The sequence below is a fragment of the Saimiri boliviensis genome, chromosome 15 (genome assembly GCF_048565385.1).
Source record: "Saimiri boliviensis isolate mSaiBol1 chromosome 15, mSaiBol1.pri, whole genome shotgun sequence".
Taxonomy (NCBI): domain Eukaryota; kingdom Metazoa; phylum Chordata; class Mammalia; order Primates; family Cebidae; genus Saimiri; species Saimiri boliviensis.
Genome location: NC_133463.1, coordinates 7083063 through 7100522, shown reverse-complemented (window position 1 = coordinate 7100522; position 17460 = coordinate 7083063). Strand labels below are relative to the sequence as shown.

The window sequence follows — 17460 nt, the reverse complement described above, 5'->3', positions numbered from 1 at the left end:
CTGTCAAATGAGAGCACGGAAAAAAAAAAAAAAAAAAAAAAAGACGGATGTCTATGAGCTCCTCAACCAGACACCAAATGTACTGGTGCCTTGATATCGAACTTCCCAGCCTCCAGAAAGGTGAAAAATAAATGTGTGCTGTTTCTAAGCCAGCCAGCCTATGGTATTTTGTTTTAGCAGCCTGGGCAAAGACAGGGAAGATTTGAATGCACTGCACAGTATACGACACGGAGGAAGTGGAGATGAAAGGGCACAATTCTCTCAAGTCTTTGACCATAGAAGGATGAAGATAAAGAATCTACATCTAAAGATTTAGGGGGAATGTGTGGTCAAGGAATATTTTTGTTTTATAAGTTTCTATTTTCTTCCAAATTTTACCATGAAAGTGTTCTAACATGGAGAAAAGTTGAAAGAAAAGTGTGAAGAGCACCTGTCTTTCCTCTAATAGTAACTGTTTTGATGTACATGTATTTTAAAGATAAATATACACGCAAATATTTTACCAGGGACTTCCACCAAGATGTGCAAATAGGAAAAACTCCAGAGAGCAGTTCTCAGCCAGAGAGACCCAGAAGTCGAGCAATCTCCACATTCCCAAATGAGGTACCAGGTTCATTTCAATGGGTCTGGTTGGACAGTGGGAATAGCCCAAAGCGGGCTAACTGAAACAGAGCAGGAGTAGCCCTAAGAGGGCTAACCAAAGCAGGGTGGGACACTGCCCGACGTGGGCAGTGCAACTGGCCTGGAGGATTGGGGACATTACCCCCTCTGCACTCTGGTCTTTGAAGTTGGTGATTTCAGATGGGATCAATTAGTTAAAGCAGAAGTCAAATTGTCTCTATTTGCAGGTGACATGATCGTATATTTAGAAGACCCCATCGTCCCAGTCCGAAACCTTCTTAAGCTGATAAGCAACTTCAGCAAAGTCTCAGGATGCAAAATCAATGTGCAGAAATCACAAGCATTCCTATATACCAATAACAGACAAACAGAGAGCCAAATCATGAGCAAACTCCCATTCACAATTGCTACAAAGGGGAAAAAATACCTAGGAATACAACTAACAAAGGATGTAAAAGACCTCTTCAAGGAGAACTACAAACCGCTGCTCAAGGAAATCAGAGAGGACACAAACAGATGGAAAAATATTCCATGTTCATGGTTAGGAAGAATCAATATTGTGAAAATGGCCATATTGCACAAAATAATGTATAGATTCAATGCTATCCCCATGAAGCTACCTATGACCCTCTTCACAGAACTGGAGAAAACCACCTTAAGCTTCATATGGAACTAAAAGAGAGCCCAGATAGCCAAGACAATCCTAAGCAAAAAGAACAAAACTGGAGGCATCATGCTACCTGACTTCAAATTACACTACAACGCTGTAGTAATCAAAACAGCATGGTACTGGTACCAAAACAGAGATATAGACCAATGGAACAGAGCAGAGGTCTCAGAAGCAATGCCACACATCTACAAATATCTGATCTTTGACAAAATTGACAAAAACAGGCATTAGGGAAAGGATGCCCTGTTCAATAAGTGGTGTTGGGATAAGTGGTTAGCCATATGCAGAAAGCTGAAACCAGACCCCTTCCTTATGCCTTACACTAAAATTAACTCAAAATGGATTAAAAATTTAAACATAAGACCTAACACCATAAAAACCCTGGAAGAAAACCTAGGTAATACCACTCAGGACATAGGCATAGGCAAGGACGTCATGACTAAAACACCAAAAGCAATGGCAACAAAAGCCAAAATAGACAAATGGGATCTAATTAAACTCCAGAGCTTCTGCACAGCAAAAGAAACAATCATTAGAGTGAACCAGCAACCAACATAATGGGAAAAAATTTTTGCAATCGACCCATCTGACAAAGGGCTACCATCCAGAATCTACAAAGAACTAAAGCAGATTTACAAGGAAACACACATACACACACACACACACACACACACACACACACACACACACACAACCCCAGCAAATGTGGATGAAGGATATGAACAAACACTTTTCAAAAAAAGACATTTATGTGGACAACAAGCATATGAATAAATGCTCATCATCACTGGTCATTAGAGAAATGCAAATCAAAACCACACTGAGGTACCACCTCATGCAAGTTAGAGTGGTGATCTTTAAAAAATCTGGAGTCAATAGATGCTGGAGACGATGTGGAGAAAAAGGAACACTTTTAAACTGTTGGTGGGAGTGTAAATTAGTTCAACCATTGTGGAAGACAGTGTGGTGATTCCTCAAGATTTAGAAATAGAAATTCCATTTGACTCAGAAATCCCATTACTGGATGTATACCCAAAGGATTATAAATCATTCTGCTATAAAGACACATGCACACATATGTTCATTGCAGCACTGTTTACAATAACAAAGACCTAGAACCAACCCAAATGCCCATCAGTGATAAACCGGACAAAGAAAATGTGGCACATATACACTGTGGAATACTATGCAGCCATAAAAAACGATGAGCTTGTGTCCTTTGTAGGAACATGGATGAATCTGGAAACCATCATTCTCAGCAAACTGACACAAGAACAGAAAACTGAACACTGCATGTTCTCACTCACAGGTGGGTGTTGAACAATGAGAACACATGGGCACAGGGAGGGGAACGTCACACACTGGAGTAGGTTGTTGGGTGGGGGACTAGGGGAGGGACAGTGGGGTGCAGGGAGTCTGGGAGGGAAAATACTGGGAGAAATGCTTGACATAGGCAACCAGGGGGTAAAGACAGCAAACCACCATGGCATGTGTGCCATAACCCTGTGGGATATGCACATGTACCTGAGCTTAAAGTACAATTTTTAAAAAGTTAACTACTTAAAATAACATGAGGTAACTCCACACACACAAAAATATTTTACCCAACAATCTGAAAGTAAATTACAGATATCACAGCACTTCAACCCTCACATTTACACTTTCATATGCTGATAGAGAAATTCTCCAAAATAACCAAACTATCTTTTCTGTAAGTGAAAATTTACCCAAAAAAATTTAATAATTTCTAAAATCTAATCCAAATTCAGATTTCCCCAGTTGTCTCTGAAAACTTTTTAGAGCCGGCATTTCAGAACAGAATGAAGTCCAGGTGCATGCACTGCTTTGGGTTCTTGTTTTTCTTTAGTCTATTTTAACATTTCCTCCATCTCTTTTGGGTGTACTTGTGTTACATAAACTTTTTTGGAGAGTTCAGCAAGACACTTGTCTTACGGAATTGCATACATTCTAGATTTGTGTTGTTTCATCATTTTTTTCTTATTCACATATCCTGATTTTCTCTGTTAACAGAAATTAGTAAAATATTTGATTAGGTTACAGTAAACATGTTGGACAAGAACTCGCCATATGTGGTACCATATATGTTATAGTGCAGATGACACATAATGCCAGGCTGTCTTGTCATTAGTCACATTAAATTTGGTAATCCAACCAGATTTCCCCTTTATAAAGGTATATCTTTTATCCTTACAATTAATTAGCAAGTGATCGTTGGGGTACTATCTTGGCACCATGCAAATATCCTTGCTCCCAATAAACCTTCTACCCAATAGTTTTGTATCCATTGATAAACCTCGCTTAAATCAATTATTACAATGTGGTTGACATTCTAACCATACAATGCTGATTTTTCAAATTCTTTCATTTGTTTCTGCATATATTACCTGGCATTCATCTGCAGAGAAGAGTTTAAGTTCTTTTTAATTAACCATTGAAATTGCATATATTAGAATGTTTGAATGTTTGGGAGGGGGGCACTTTTCTTTTATCCTCCTAGGTTATCTGAATGTGGCCCTAGAAATTACACCAACAGAAAACAGATTGACAAGAGAAAAAGAGTTTATAACATCTGCAACATGCGTACGTGGGGGGAAACTCAGTGATGAGTAACTGAAGGGTGATTAGAACTTGGGCTTATGTACCATCGCAACAAAGAACAATAAACTGACAGAGAAGTGACAAGATTAAAAAAATGGGTTTAGGCTTTTAGGGGCAGCAAATTGTGGGAAAGTAAATAATGTCTTGTTTAAGCAAGATTTGCTGTGCAGATTCCTCTTGGTGCCATTTCTGGGCTATGAGTCCAGGGTTGTCTCTGGTGATTAAGAGACAGCCTGCTTTTAAGCAAATGGGAGGGGAGGCAGAGAGCTTTTTTTTTTTTTTTTTTTTTTTTTTTTTTTTATTTTTTTTTTTTCATCGATATCCAGTGTTTCCCAATTGTCTTCAGCTCAAAATAATCTTCATGCCAAAGTAGCATATTTTGAGCCCAGGCGCAGTGGCTCACACCTGTAGTCCCAGCACTTTGGGAGGCCAGGGTGGAGGATTACTTGAGGTCAGGAGTGAAACTTCATCTCTATTAAAAATACAAAAATTAGCCAGACAAGGTGGCACGTGCCTGTAATCCCAGCTACTTGGGGGCTGAGACAGGAGAATCGCTGGAACCCAGGAGGTGGAGGTTGCAGTGAGCTGAGATCGCACCACTGCACTCCAGCCTGGGCAATAGAGTGAGACTCCATCTCAAGATAATAATAATAATAAAACAAAGTAGCATATTTTGGAGTGGTGTATTTTGATCCCCTACAAATGCCAATATATATCATGCAGTCAGAGATGGATGTGTATAATTTAGAAGGGAAGAGAGAGCCAAAGAAACAAGCCCTTGAGAAGATGAGAACAGGAATCAAGAGGCATGGGATGAAGTTGATGTTTGGTTGGAGAAACATCTCTTATATGACAAGAGGGTTTAGAGGCTCAGCTTTGAGAAAATGAAGGAATAATTCCACATCTAGGAATACCCCTAGGAAAACAAGCTAAAACACAAATATGAAGATCCATTATAGTAATAAGAAATAAATGTCTAAAATAGCAATAGTAGGCTGGGTGCAGTGGCTCACACCTGTAATCCCAGCATTTTGGGAAGCCAAAGCGGGCAGATCAATCACGATCAGGAGTTCGAGACCAGCCTGGCCAAACATGGCGACACTTCCTCTATACTAAAAATACAAAAATTAGCCAGGTGTGGTGGTACACACCTGTAATCCCAGCTACTCAGGAGGCTGAGGCAGGAGAATCCCTTCAACTAGGGAGGCAGAGGTTGCAGTGAGCCAAGATTGCACCATTGCACTCCAGCCTGGGCGACAGAGCAAGACTCCATCTCCAAAAATTAAAATAAAATAAAATAACAATAGTAAAGGAACAAACTGCAGTAGAGCAATAGCAAAGACTATTATTATATTTTCACTTTTTGTGGAATGTTATGATAGGAACTTAGAAAGTGAAGAAGTCCAGATTATATTATTATTATTACAAAAACCAGCATGGCTGCAGCTGCAAAGCTTGATTTTTCTGTACCAGTCATCCTTAAGGTGGCAGCAAGTCCACTTTTTATCAACACCTTAAACAGAGAGAAAATAAAATAACTCGCAGATTTATTCTATCAACTTTTTTCCCCCTACTGAGAATAACAAATAGACTTAATTTAACTAGTTTTCTTTTTCACTCACTGGGCATAAACTATTACTCACAGAAAAAATGTTTATTTTGGGAGGTTATTTATATTTCAATTATTAATTGCAGGGGGAAAACGGAGTTTTTAATACACACCAGGGGCCAAAGAAATAATTCTTCTATGACTTTTTAAAAAATAAAGCACTGCAGGGCGAGTACAGTGGCTCACGCCTGTAATCCCAGCATTTTGGGAGGCCGAGGTGGATGGATCACAAGGTTAAGAGATCAAGACCATTCTGGCCAACATGATGAAACCCCATCTCTACTAAAAATCGAAAAATTAGCTGGGCATAGTGGCATGTGCCTGTAGTCCCAGCCACTCGGGAGGCTGAGGCAGGAGAATTGCTTGAACCTGGAGGCAGAGGTTGTAGTGAGCCGAGATCGCGCCATTGCACTCCAGCCTGGTGACAGAGAAAGACTCCGTCTCAAAAATATAACAGAGCACTACAATCAAGAGAAGCCTGTGCCCTGGAAAGCCTAAACAATCAACATTTTGATATTTTAGATGTTATTTGTTACTCAAATGATATTCACTTATTATCATAACTTCATAATCAGAAAAGCAAAAGTACAAGCTTCTAAAAGAGAGCAGTTAAAATCAAGCCCAGAATCACTGATAATTGCTGATGGGTGAGGAAATAAAATTACATCAGCGTCTCAGCTTTTACCACAATAATGCCACATAACTTGGAGGCATGCAGTGGCAAGCATTGATTCTCATGCTCACAGAGCTGCGTGTTATCTGAGTGGCTTTGTTCTGTGTCTCATTCTGGGGTCTGGGCTGGAAGCTTTGGAAAGGCAGATGCCCCGATGCCACCTGGAGAAGTTGATCTAATTAACGGGTCTCAAAGGCAGCTTGGCCTATGCGGATGATGACTGCTGCTGTGCGTGCTGGGTCTGGCCTGGGGGTGATGATGAACTACACAGAGTTTCTGCGGCGAGCGGGCTACGCTTTCCTGACAGATAGATGTGGGTATCTCCAAATAGGATGCTGGTTGTCAGAGAAACCTAATATTTTAGATTGCTTGAATTTATCATTTCATTCCAAGACATTTCTTGACATTTGTAGACTAAGCTTCTCCCAAGGAACTCATTTCTTACTGAGTCCTTCTAAGCCAAGAAAAAAGTTCTCTAAAATTTCGTGAAACCTGTTCCACACACACATACACACACACACGCACGCACTTTAGTTTAAAATGATGGCATTTACATAATATTTATTTATTGCTATTTTCCGTGAAAGTCCTACTATTAGAACAGGAAAGAAATTTTTTAAATGGACAAAGAGCTAGATAAGTAATGACAGAGGTGAGTGGCAGCAATGGATTTTGAGAGGTTGGTCAGCAGAAGGAGAGCTTGTAAGCAGCAGAATGCAGAAATGTCCACAGCAGGACACACCAACTCGGTCCAATCTGATTTGCTTCCAAAGCCACTCAGAGAGATGACTGTGCCCATGGAAGTTAGGGGTGAGCCGCAGGGCCACAAACAGGGATGCTGAAGGAAAGCTGTGGGAAGAATGGTTAGGCTCCCCAGTCTGACCGCTGCAGCCAAGAGAAGCCTGCTCCCCAGCTCTGCTGGTGACTGGAGTTTCACAGTCTGGAGAAATCCGTCCCAGAGATGTGTTGCAGGGAACCAGGTGCTGCAAAAGACAGGAGCCAAACGCAGGAACAAAAAATAGGGAGACAAAGTAAAAGTCTGAAAACAGAATAAGTGGAGAGATCCCGTAAACACAACTGGCTTTCAAAAAGTGCCAACAACCATCCCTCCAAATTTTCATAATCATCATGTCTAACATTAAGCAAGTAAAACCTTTAGGTATAAAATCTGTAATTCAGTCATAAGGAGGTAAATCCCAGAATCAACTGTTTATGTGGCTAGAAGGGGCTATGGCCAGTTAGGAATGGGTGGGGACTTGATACTTATAATAAATCTGGTACAATCAAAAGTTGTAGCAGTTTAAAACCCACAAGAAAAAGACAAATAGTCCCATTAAAAAGTGGACACATGACATGAATAGACATTTCTCAAAAGAAGATGTAGAAACGGCCAAAAAAGTCTAGGCACGGTGGCTCATGTCTGTAGTCCCAGCACTTTGGGAGGCCAAGGCAGGGGGATCACTTGTAGTAAGGAGTTCGAGACCAGCCTGGCCAACATCGTGAAACCTGGCTTTACTGAAAATACATAAATTAGCGGGGCATTACTGAAAGCACCTGTCATCCCAGCTACTTAGGAGGCTGAGGCAAGAGAATCGCTTGAACCCAGGAGATAGAGGTTGCAGTGAGCCGAGATCGTGCCGCTGCACTCCAGTCTGGGCAACAGTGAGACTTGGTCTCAAAAAGTAAAGAGGAAAAAGAAATGGCCAAGAAACATGAAAAAATGCTCAACATCAGCATCACTGTAATCATCAGGGAAACACAAAACCACGTGAGATACCACCTTATCCCAGCCAGAATGGCCATTATTAAAAAGTCATAAAACAGCAGATGTTGGCATGGATGTGGTGAAAAGTGAATGCTTATACACTATTAGTGGGAATGTAAATCAGTACAACCTCTATGGGAAACAGTATGGAAAGTAAATCTACCATTCAATCCAGCAATCCCATTACTGGAGACCTACCCGAAGGTAAAGAAGTCATTATATCAAAAAGATACCTGGTCTTGTAGGTTTACCGCAGCCCCCAAAAAGAATGAAATAATGTCAAAAGCAGCAACTTGGATGGAGCTGGAGGACATTATTCTAAGTGTAGTAACTAGGAATGAAAAACCAAATACAGTATCTACTCATAAGTGGGAGCTAAGCTACGGGTACAAAAGACACACAGAGTGTTATAATGGGTACAATGTACACTACTCAGGTGATGGGTACATTAAAATCTCAGACTTCAGCACTATACAATTCATCCACGTAACCGAAAACCCTTTGTACCCCTTAAGCTATTGAAATGTTTTACATTTTAATGTTTTTAAATGTAATTTAAATTAATGTGTTACTTTGGTAAAAATTAAACTATCTCAAGCAAAGCAACGTGGCACTTACCAGTAGTCTGAATTACTCAGGAGGCTGAGGCAGGAGGATCACTTGAGCTTAAGGGTTCAAGTCCAGCCTGGGCAACATAGTGAGACCTCATTGTTTAAATAAATAAAACAGTTTCAAACATAAAATTTAAACAGAGATTGAGCTCAACATTTTAAAATAAAAGTTCAAGAAGTTATATGGATTATTGTTTTCATTATCATTTGAAAGATTCAATAGGAAACTTATATAGATGTATTCTTCCTTTCAAAAGTATAAAAGCCTCAAGAAACCTCGTTACTTAACATAATTTGAACATGTAAAATACATTTTCATTTTAAATAAATGTGTCTAAAGGTTCACTATAGTGTCTAAAGGTTCACTATAATCTTTAACCATAATAATAAATTGTCATGATAAATCCAAGATGCAATTATTTTAAAGAAATTATATAACTTCTTTTTAACTAGGACTCCTGGAATTCTTCTGTAAAGAGAATGAATAGAAATGCAGTAATGAGGAGTGGTATTTTTATTGGAAGAGAGGAGTTAAAGGAATCAAAACAGTGTTATGTAGGAGAATGTGGGTAATTCATTTGGTACTTTTGAAGATATAAATATTTACATCTTTTCGGGTTTGATTGCTGCATTCATACCACGGTGACTGAATAGGGCTGGCCTTTCCTCCTCTGCCAGATCATTCATCACTGCCTAAAGGAAGAAGCTGCTTTGCCAAATGGATAAATGATTTAAGATACCCGTCTTGTTTTGGCCCTCACAAATGATTTTCCCCTCATCTTTGGGAACACTCGCAATTTCTCCCATATTGTTGACTGCACACAATTGATAGTGAAATTCCACCCACACTTTCCGTGGTGCTCAGTGGCCTGGTTATTGCAGTTGTGACTGTGGTCCTTGGGTCACCTCAGAATGCAGGTGAGATAACCTTCTGGTTGAGCAGTCTTTGTGAGAGGATCCAGATTTTACAGGAAGATGCTGAGCCATTCTCTGGGTCCTGGCCCAGCAGGGCATCAGGTCTGTGTGCACTACTGCCCTCCAGGCACAAGACAAATCTTCTTCAGGACTGTGGGAAGCATGCAGTTCATGCATTCTGACAGTTTCTGTACAATATCATTTTCAATTTCCTTCCCTTTTCCCATCTTTTTATTTAATGTGATGTCACCAATGTAACATTATGAGATATGATATAAACAAATAAACATCCCTAGCCCTATATTCAAGGACAGCGTCGTCCATTGCAAAGCTCCATTCTGTAGAAACAGAGGCATCATTAGCATTGTATCTTATGTGAATAGTGCCGCTCAAGCACAGCTCCCCGTACATAAAGCATGGGGGCTGCTGTGCACATGGTGCCTTTGTGTGCCAGCTCTGTTAGGAATTTTTGTTCTCATATAACTCTCAACAACCCCATACATTTGTAAGTTTCTGAATTAAGATTGAAGTTTTATTATTAAATCTTACCCTCCCTTTATCCCGTATGAGCTAATGGTAGATACATCTTGCTTAATCTACTAAATATTTAAAAGACATCATTGTTTTCTAGTCTAATACTCCCAAATTACACATTGCAACCAATTCTATCTCTGCTGACACAAGATGACACAATTCCTAGAATAGCATGGGAACCAGATGGTTCGGATTGGTCTTCATTGATCTCTGTGGCGCTGGCTACATTCATCCACGTCCTTATAGTCACTTTTTTTGTATGTAAAATGGAGGCCCAAGTGGCAGACCCGAAGGCCATAATAAAAGACCATTATAGGCAGGATTCTCTGATCTCTTTCTTAACGCGCATGAGCATAGATGATTAATATTCAAAGTGAGTTATTGTTTTTTGAGTTGCTGTTGTTTTCCCAGAATGTTACTGAGGAAAGAAGGGTTTATAATAAGTTCATGGGTTTTTCAGGTGAGATTCTCCACCTTGCAAATTTGTGCTAAGTCTACGCATACTGCTGATAATGACATGTATGCTAATAACTTAAGCAATTTCTCTTCCCTTCTAACCCTCCACATAGCTGCTCCAATATTTAAGAAGTGAGGCTTTTCATGATACGATAAAAGTTTAGTGTCCTTTCTCTGCCCAGTGTAAGTTCTGGAATCTGTGTACATCAGCAGCTTTACATCATTTTCACAATCAACTAAATTAAAAGGTGGGATGGGGCTGTTCATTCTTAATCTTGTCCTGTCCAATACTTCTATTTGTTCTCTGAGTGTTCATTATATCACTTTGCCAATGAAGGCAATAGTTTTAAATAATAATACTACACAGCATATATTCAACCTAAATGCTAAGGTGACTGAATTACAGATAACATGTTCTCAGAAAATAAAATGTTCTCTATCATCACACAGAATGTTTCAGCTTTTATTTTAAACTGTGTTCCTCTGCAAGTGACTACAGAGTTTCTGCATTTTTCAAAAGAAAACGTAAGTATATACATTACATAACTGTACTAAATTAAGTAAAAGCAAATAGACATTTTTAACTATTCAAAGTGGTAAAAGCAAACCATAGAGTTTACACAGAGACTACAAGAATTCAATACAGTGTTAAAACCTTCGCAATACAATGAGGTAAATAAATTTTACTTTTGCCTGGCTTATGTGCGTATTTATTCAACCTACTACCAGAGACATAGAAAGGAAGCCTGAGATCTGAGACATACGTTCTACAGGCTCATATGAAGGGCAGTGACCTAGAAATAATAATACAACAGTTTATCCAGTGATCAGAAAGCCTGGGAGAAGCTGAACTGCTAAGTCCTACTGAATCCCACAGGCTTACTCAGAAGCCAATCCATGCCTTGCTTGGGATGAACAGCAATGTCCACTCGTGTATTTTTCCAGCAGCCATTTCCATAGATTCCAAGACAGCTCCAGGCTGATCTACCGTGGGGATGAAGCAGGGGACAGATGGATCACTCAGCTGTCTTCCATCTGTGTCCAGTTACTGAGCTTATTAATACAGATGAGATACTGAATCCAGACAGTCATGCCTGGCTGTGTTTGTAGATACATGTTCACCTTACTCTGTCCATCCCCTTAGGAAATCTAGAAGTTACTCTCAGTTTAAGACTTTAATTTTGAAAAGTTACAGAGGATTCATGAAACAATTTTGAGAATTTTAATGAAAATCAATAGACTGTTGTTTCCTAGAAATTCTAAGGATGCTAAAATGAATTCCAAGAAGCCTCTGAAAGCCGGCCTGTTCAAATGCCATGAGGTTCACCATTCGAAACTCACTGTAGATGAAAACTTTTTTTTGAACAATTTGCTATTATTTGCCACCCAAGACAGAAGGTTTTTTAATGTATATTTTCTAAACTGATGGCTATGAGTCATTTCAATGTTCCTAATAACTCTGAGAGCTAAGAAAGCAATTCTCATTCACCAAAATCAGAAAAGGGGCTTGCTTTCCCACATTCCAAGGGAGTGTTTTTTTTTTCCTTCCAAATATTTATTAAAAGCTATTTTCAACCTGAATAACTGAGAAATTGATTAACGATAACAGTCGAACTAAATAAACAAAATCTGCTGCAATACTCACATATTTTCTCACACATGACATAGGAAACAAACATTTTTAGAAATGTTCATACTGTTTGGACTTCATCCCAAGGATTAATACCTTTTAAAACACCACAGTCGATGACCAGAGTTTTGTTAAGATTCGGCCCTCATGTCTAAGGCTAAACTGCAGAGGACAGGGCAAACCCAGTATCAGTCCACTATCTGAATCCACTTTGTCTTCCATATGCAGAGATAAAAACAAAGGTACGATGCTGGCCAGTCTCCCTGGTAACTCCAGAACCAGTGTTTACCTGTTTACCTGGACTACCTACCAGATGCCCTCTATAACTAAGGAATAAAGCCCAGTTTTATCTCGCAGCTTCCTGTGGGAAGTCCAGCAGAGAAAATCCGAAGCCGTCGGTCATCCCTGCTTCCTGCTCTCCCTAAGGCGGACCCAAGGAAGCGCAGAGGAGAAAGGGAACACAAGGGAATAGATCCCATTTCTTTTTATCTTGTTTGATCTTCATGGCAACTCGTGAGATTAGGACATGTACATTATATATGAAGTTCTCAGTCCTGGAAAATAGTACTTAATGAACAGTTACAACAGACTGGTCAAAGTCAGACAAGAGGCGAGGCCAGTTGGGGGAACCGGGCGTGTGGCTTGGCGTCCTCTAGAAGTCACGGTGACCAGTGCGCCGCATCGCTGTGAAGCGCACTCAGCCCCAGCGTTCCCCCGCAGAACCCCGCGGTGCTCAGACGCTCAGTGCCCGGCCGCCGGCTCCTCACGGGGGCGCCGGAACCGCGCGCCCAGGCGACTCGAGGTTCTTGGCTCCGGGAGTTTGAGAGACATTTCCAGGGGAGATCACGGGTAAGAAAGGGGCAAGGAAAAGAAAGAAGGAGTTGGGGCGGGCAGGAGGAAGGATCACTATTATCACGTTCTAGACAGTCGCAGCCAAGCGCCAGCCTCCGCCCCCGCATCCCACGCCTCCGCAAGCGCGCGCACACCACGCACACCGGCGGGACACCCGGAGCTGTCTTTCGCCCAGCTGAAGAGGCGCTGGCAGCCTCGGCAGCTGTCCCGGCCAAGCGCGTCTCACGGGCGTGGGCGCGAATGCGCGCGCCTGACCCTCTTCCCAGAGCGCGCGGGGGACGCGGGGACCGGCCGCGGCTGTGCGCCAAGTAGAGCAGAGGCAGCGCGGAGCCGACGCCTGGGGGCGCCCGCAGCGTCCTCCGGCCTCCCGTAAAAGGCGCGGAGAGCTCCTCCTCGAGCCAGGTGGCCGACGGCCGGGGCTGGGGTCGGGTAGCCGGGAGCGCTGCAGGGAGGGGTCGGGTCCCAGCAGTACCGCCCTCCTCCTCTAGCCTCTTCTCCCTCCACACTGGTCTGCGTGCCAAACTCGAGGGTCAACCCCTGACCTTGGCGTTAGGGAGTGATCAGTGTGGCGATCTCGGCCGCGGTGCTCCTCACCCGCCGTGGACGCACATCACCCGGAGGGCTTGGCAAGGTCAACCTGCGGGCGCACCCGCAGCGCTTCCCATCCGCTAGGTCGGGGGTGGGGCGCGAGTCCGTTTCCCCGCGACGCGGAGGCTGCCTGTCTGGTCCCGCACTCTGGCCGCGGGCGCCGGTTCCTCCTGCGCCGGCCAGCAGTGACCGGGCCGGTGGGGAGCCCGAAGCTCGGGGCGTCAGGCGGCCGCACGGCACTTTATCAGCTGGCGGAGGTTCCTGCGAAAGCTGCCGTCCAGGAAGGCGTAGAGGAAGGGGTTGAGGCAGCTGTTGGCGTAGCTCAGGCTGGTGATGAAGTAGGAGATGGCGATGACGAGCGGCGTCTGCGGGAGGTCGGTGGTGAGCGCCACCACCGTGCTCAGGTGGTAGGGCGTCCAGCAGAGGAGACACGCGGCCAGGATCGCCACCACCAGGAAGGTCACCCGCTTCTTGGCGCGCTCCAGGGCCTTGGCGTGGCTGTCCAGCCGCATGGCGTGCAGCCGGCACAACAGGGTGGTGTAGAGGACGCAGATGGCGGACACCGGGATGGCGAAGCCCAGCACAAACGTATAGAGGCGGCTCGCGCGCCACCAGAAGGCCTCGGGCTGCGGGAAGACCAGCACGCACTGGCGCCGGCCCTGCTCGTCGTCGAGCCGGGCGAAGACGGCGAAGGGCAGCACGACGAGAGTGACGAGCCCCCACACGGCCAGGCTCACCGCGCGCGCGGCGCCGTAGGTGCGGCCGGCCACGCGGCGTGACTCGGCAGTGGCCATCACCACCAGGTAGCGGTCGGCGCTCATAACGGTGAGGAAGTAGAGGCTGGAGAAGGTGTTGTACTGGTCGATGGCCACGACGAGCTTGCACATGAGCTCCCCGAAGGGCCACTGCCGCAGCAGGAAGTCGGCGATGTTGATGGGCAGCACCAGCGCGAAGAGCTCGTCGGCGATGGCCAGGTTGAGGATGAACAGGTTGGTGACGGTCTTCATGCGGGGCGCCCGCAGCAGCACGTACAGCACCGCCGAGTTGCCTGCCAGCCCCACGGCGCAGATCACCGCGTAGACGACTGGCACGGCCACTGCCAGCGGCGCAGGCAGCTGGGCCAGACTCGACGCGTTGGAGCAGCCCAGCGCCGGGCCCGGGCACGATGCGTTGACGGGCCAGGGCTCCGAGAACGAGGCGTTGTCCATCTTGACCAGGACAGAGGAGCCGGCGACCTGGTGTCCCCCACGGCCGCCCGGCAGGACTCCGCGGGCCTGAAGCCTGGGTCCTCACGGACCTGCTCGCGGACGCTGGCTTCAGCTCTCCAAGCCCTTCTCTGTTTTTTCTGGAGGAGGGGGCCGTACCCAGCCACCCCACGACCCACTGTCGCCGCGGACTCACGGGGCTGGGAAGGGGAATTGAAAGCATAAGTTAGCTCGTCGATGTGTAGCTTTAGAAAAAGCCGCTGTCCCGGGGAGGGGGTGCGCCGCGGCGCCCCAAACCTCCTCCACGTGAGCGCTCTCCTGCTACCTGTTGAAATCTCACTTCTTCCAATCGAGTACATCAAACTAAATGATAGAGAAAAGAATCCTTCCCTACGTAGGAAAAAAGGCCAACCCTTCTCCCCTCTTTTAGGACACTTCAGTAGACCCAGGTCACCCCACCGAATCCCTCAGTGGCAAGCTTCGGTCTCCCTAGGGTCTGCGCGCCCTCGGTAACAGCAAGCTCAACAGCAGTTTTTACCTTACCTGACTGGCTGGGGAAAGAGTCTGCCTTGCCTGGAGCTGTCAGGAAAAGAACCCGCCAGCGGCGGCAAGGCTGGGGCGCCTACCGGCTGGGTGTCCGCCTCCCGGTGTCTGCCTCCCCTCGTTCGCTGGAGTCCGCAACTCACGTCCCCGCTGGTCCCTCCCGCGCGCCTGGAAGTGCAGGGATGGCGCAGCCGCGACTGCGCTCCGCTGCCCCGACTGCCGTGCCCACCCCTCACCCCAAGTAAGATGGTCTTGTAACTAACAGAGAACAGAAATCCCCCCAAAATTAATGGATTTATTTCTTCCAGTAGTGCAACCTCACTTCATTCGAAATAATAGCTCTCCTGTTAAGACTCGAATTTAAGAAAAACAAAGTTAGGATGTTAGTGATCTATTTTTAAAGGAGAACAATGCAACGGGGTGGGGGGGCTCCTGTTTCATTTTTTAAAACACTATACCACAGATGGGCTATTGTAATGTGAAATCCGAAAGAAGGAAAAAGTGAGTGCAATTTTATAATGCAAATCTCCTGTTTTCTACTACTCTGGTCTTCAAGGGACTAGAAGATTGTTAGCATGTTTTCTAAAATTTTGTATAAGTAAAGACTTGATTAGCAAAGACAAACAGCTTCTGGAAAGCCTTTTAAGAAAGCATCACAATGCAACCATGACAATGCATATTTCATAAAATGTTGCAAGTTGTTCAACACACTCTCTACTCATCCACGCACATGCTGGATTCTCCTGCTAATGAGAGTTATCCTGCAAACGCAGCGGGAGTAGCCAAGGAAGGCCTAGCAGGGGTGGTCTTGGACTCCCAAGTCGCTATCTACCTAGACCTTGGATTCTTCCTCTAGGAAGGGAAAATTATCTTAGGCTCCTCACCAGTTGCCCTGAGAATCGAATGAAATAAACTAAATATTGGTTTTTTCCAATTTCTGTATTTTTTTCCTCCACATTCCCTTTAGGAGAGACGATAAATTAAAACACCAGATTATATTCTCTAGTAATCTTCCCTTCCACAAAAGCAGGCAAACCCCAAATAAAGTGCATTTCTGGTCCTCTGGGGTACATCGTAGAGAAGAGGGCCTGAGATCCTGAGAGGCTAAAGTCGCCAGTAAAAGATTGTGAGGCCAGAAATACAGTAGCCCCCACCCCCACCCCCATACCCTTGGGAGATTTGTTCCAAGAGCCCTCGTGGATGCCTGAAGCCTTGGATAGTCCCCAGTGCCATCAATGGGAACATGTTTCTGTTCTTCCACCCACAAATGATGCGACGGAAAATCTAGCATGTATTTCTTTTTTCTTCTTCACATTTTCATGGTTAGAAGATTTGTTTTTAGTAGATCTTGGTAACCTCTGTCTATGATTTTTTCTTTCCTTATAAAGTCCAGAATTTTTTACCTTTTAACGTAAAGGAGGCATTCGTGGCTTCTCTTTGGCATAGTTTAATTACAAGCATCGATTCTCTTGCATTTTGGCACCAGAGAGAAATAAGGGCAAAGAGTCAGTAAAATCAGGGCAACTTGAACACACTGCACTGGACGTTGCCACAGTCACCTGATAACCCAGACTGTGAAGTGACTAACAGATGGACAGCAGGGAAACGCTGGGCAAAGGGAGGACTCACCTCCTGTGGGAGGGAGCAAGGTGGCAGGATCGCGTCGGTCAATCAGAACCCCACACAATTGAAAACTTAGGAACTGTTTATTCCTGGAATTTTCCATTTAATATTTTCAGACCACCGTGACTAAAACCAGGGACTCCAAAACCACTGACAGGGGAATTCACTGTATAAAAGCTCTCTGGAATTTACCTACACAATTCCCTTTTTACTGGGATCTATACAAATCAGCTCCCCTGCAGGTGCATGCTTTCTGTGAAAAAATAACAGGAGATTCTTAAGCTATGTCCCTAAGGAAGGTTATTAAGATAAAACACCACATAATGTAAATAAAAAAAAATATATAATATATTAAACACATATAAACACACATTTATCTGTATGTGTTTGTGCGTATATACACACATGCATGTATATAGTTGATCATCTGCAACCGTTTAGAGATTTTCTAGCCTTTTTTCATTGTGGATTTCCAGGTTAATTGCACTGTAAACTGAGAACATATTCAATATGGCTTCAATTCATAGACATTTTTTGAAACTTACC

The 17460-nt window shown here is 44.1% G+C and overlaps 1 protein-coding gene across 1 annotated transcript; it reads right to left on the bottom strand.

Annotated features, from left to right (window-relative positions):
- Window positions 1-13764: 13764 nt before the first annotated feature.
- NPBWR1 (neuropeptides B and W receptor 1) lies at window positions 13765-14751 on the bottom strand. The gene has a single exon (XM_003940854.2). The coding sequence runs from the start codon at window positions 14749-14751 to the stop codon at window positions 13765-13767; it is 987 nt and encodes a 328-aa protein (XP_003940903.1).
- Window positions 14752-17460: the final 2709 nt, after the last annotated feature.

Excerpts from the sequence above, each read along its gene's own strand:
- NPBWR1 (XM_003940854.2), bottom strand. The coding sequence starts at position 14,751 with ATGGACAACGCCTCGTTCTCGGAGCCCTGGCCCGTCAACGCATCGTGC.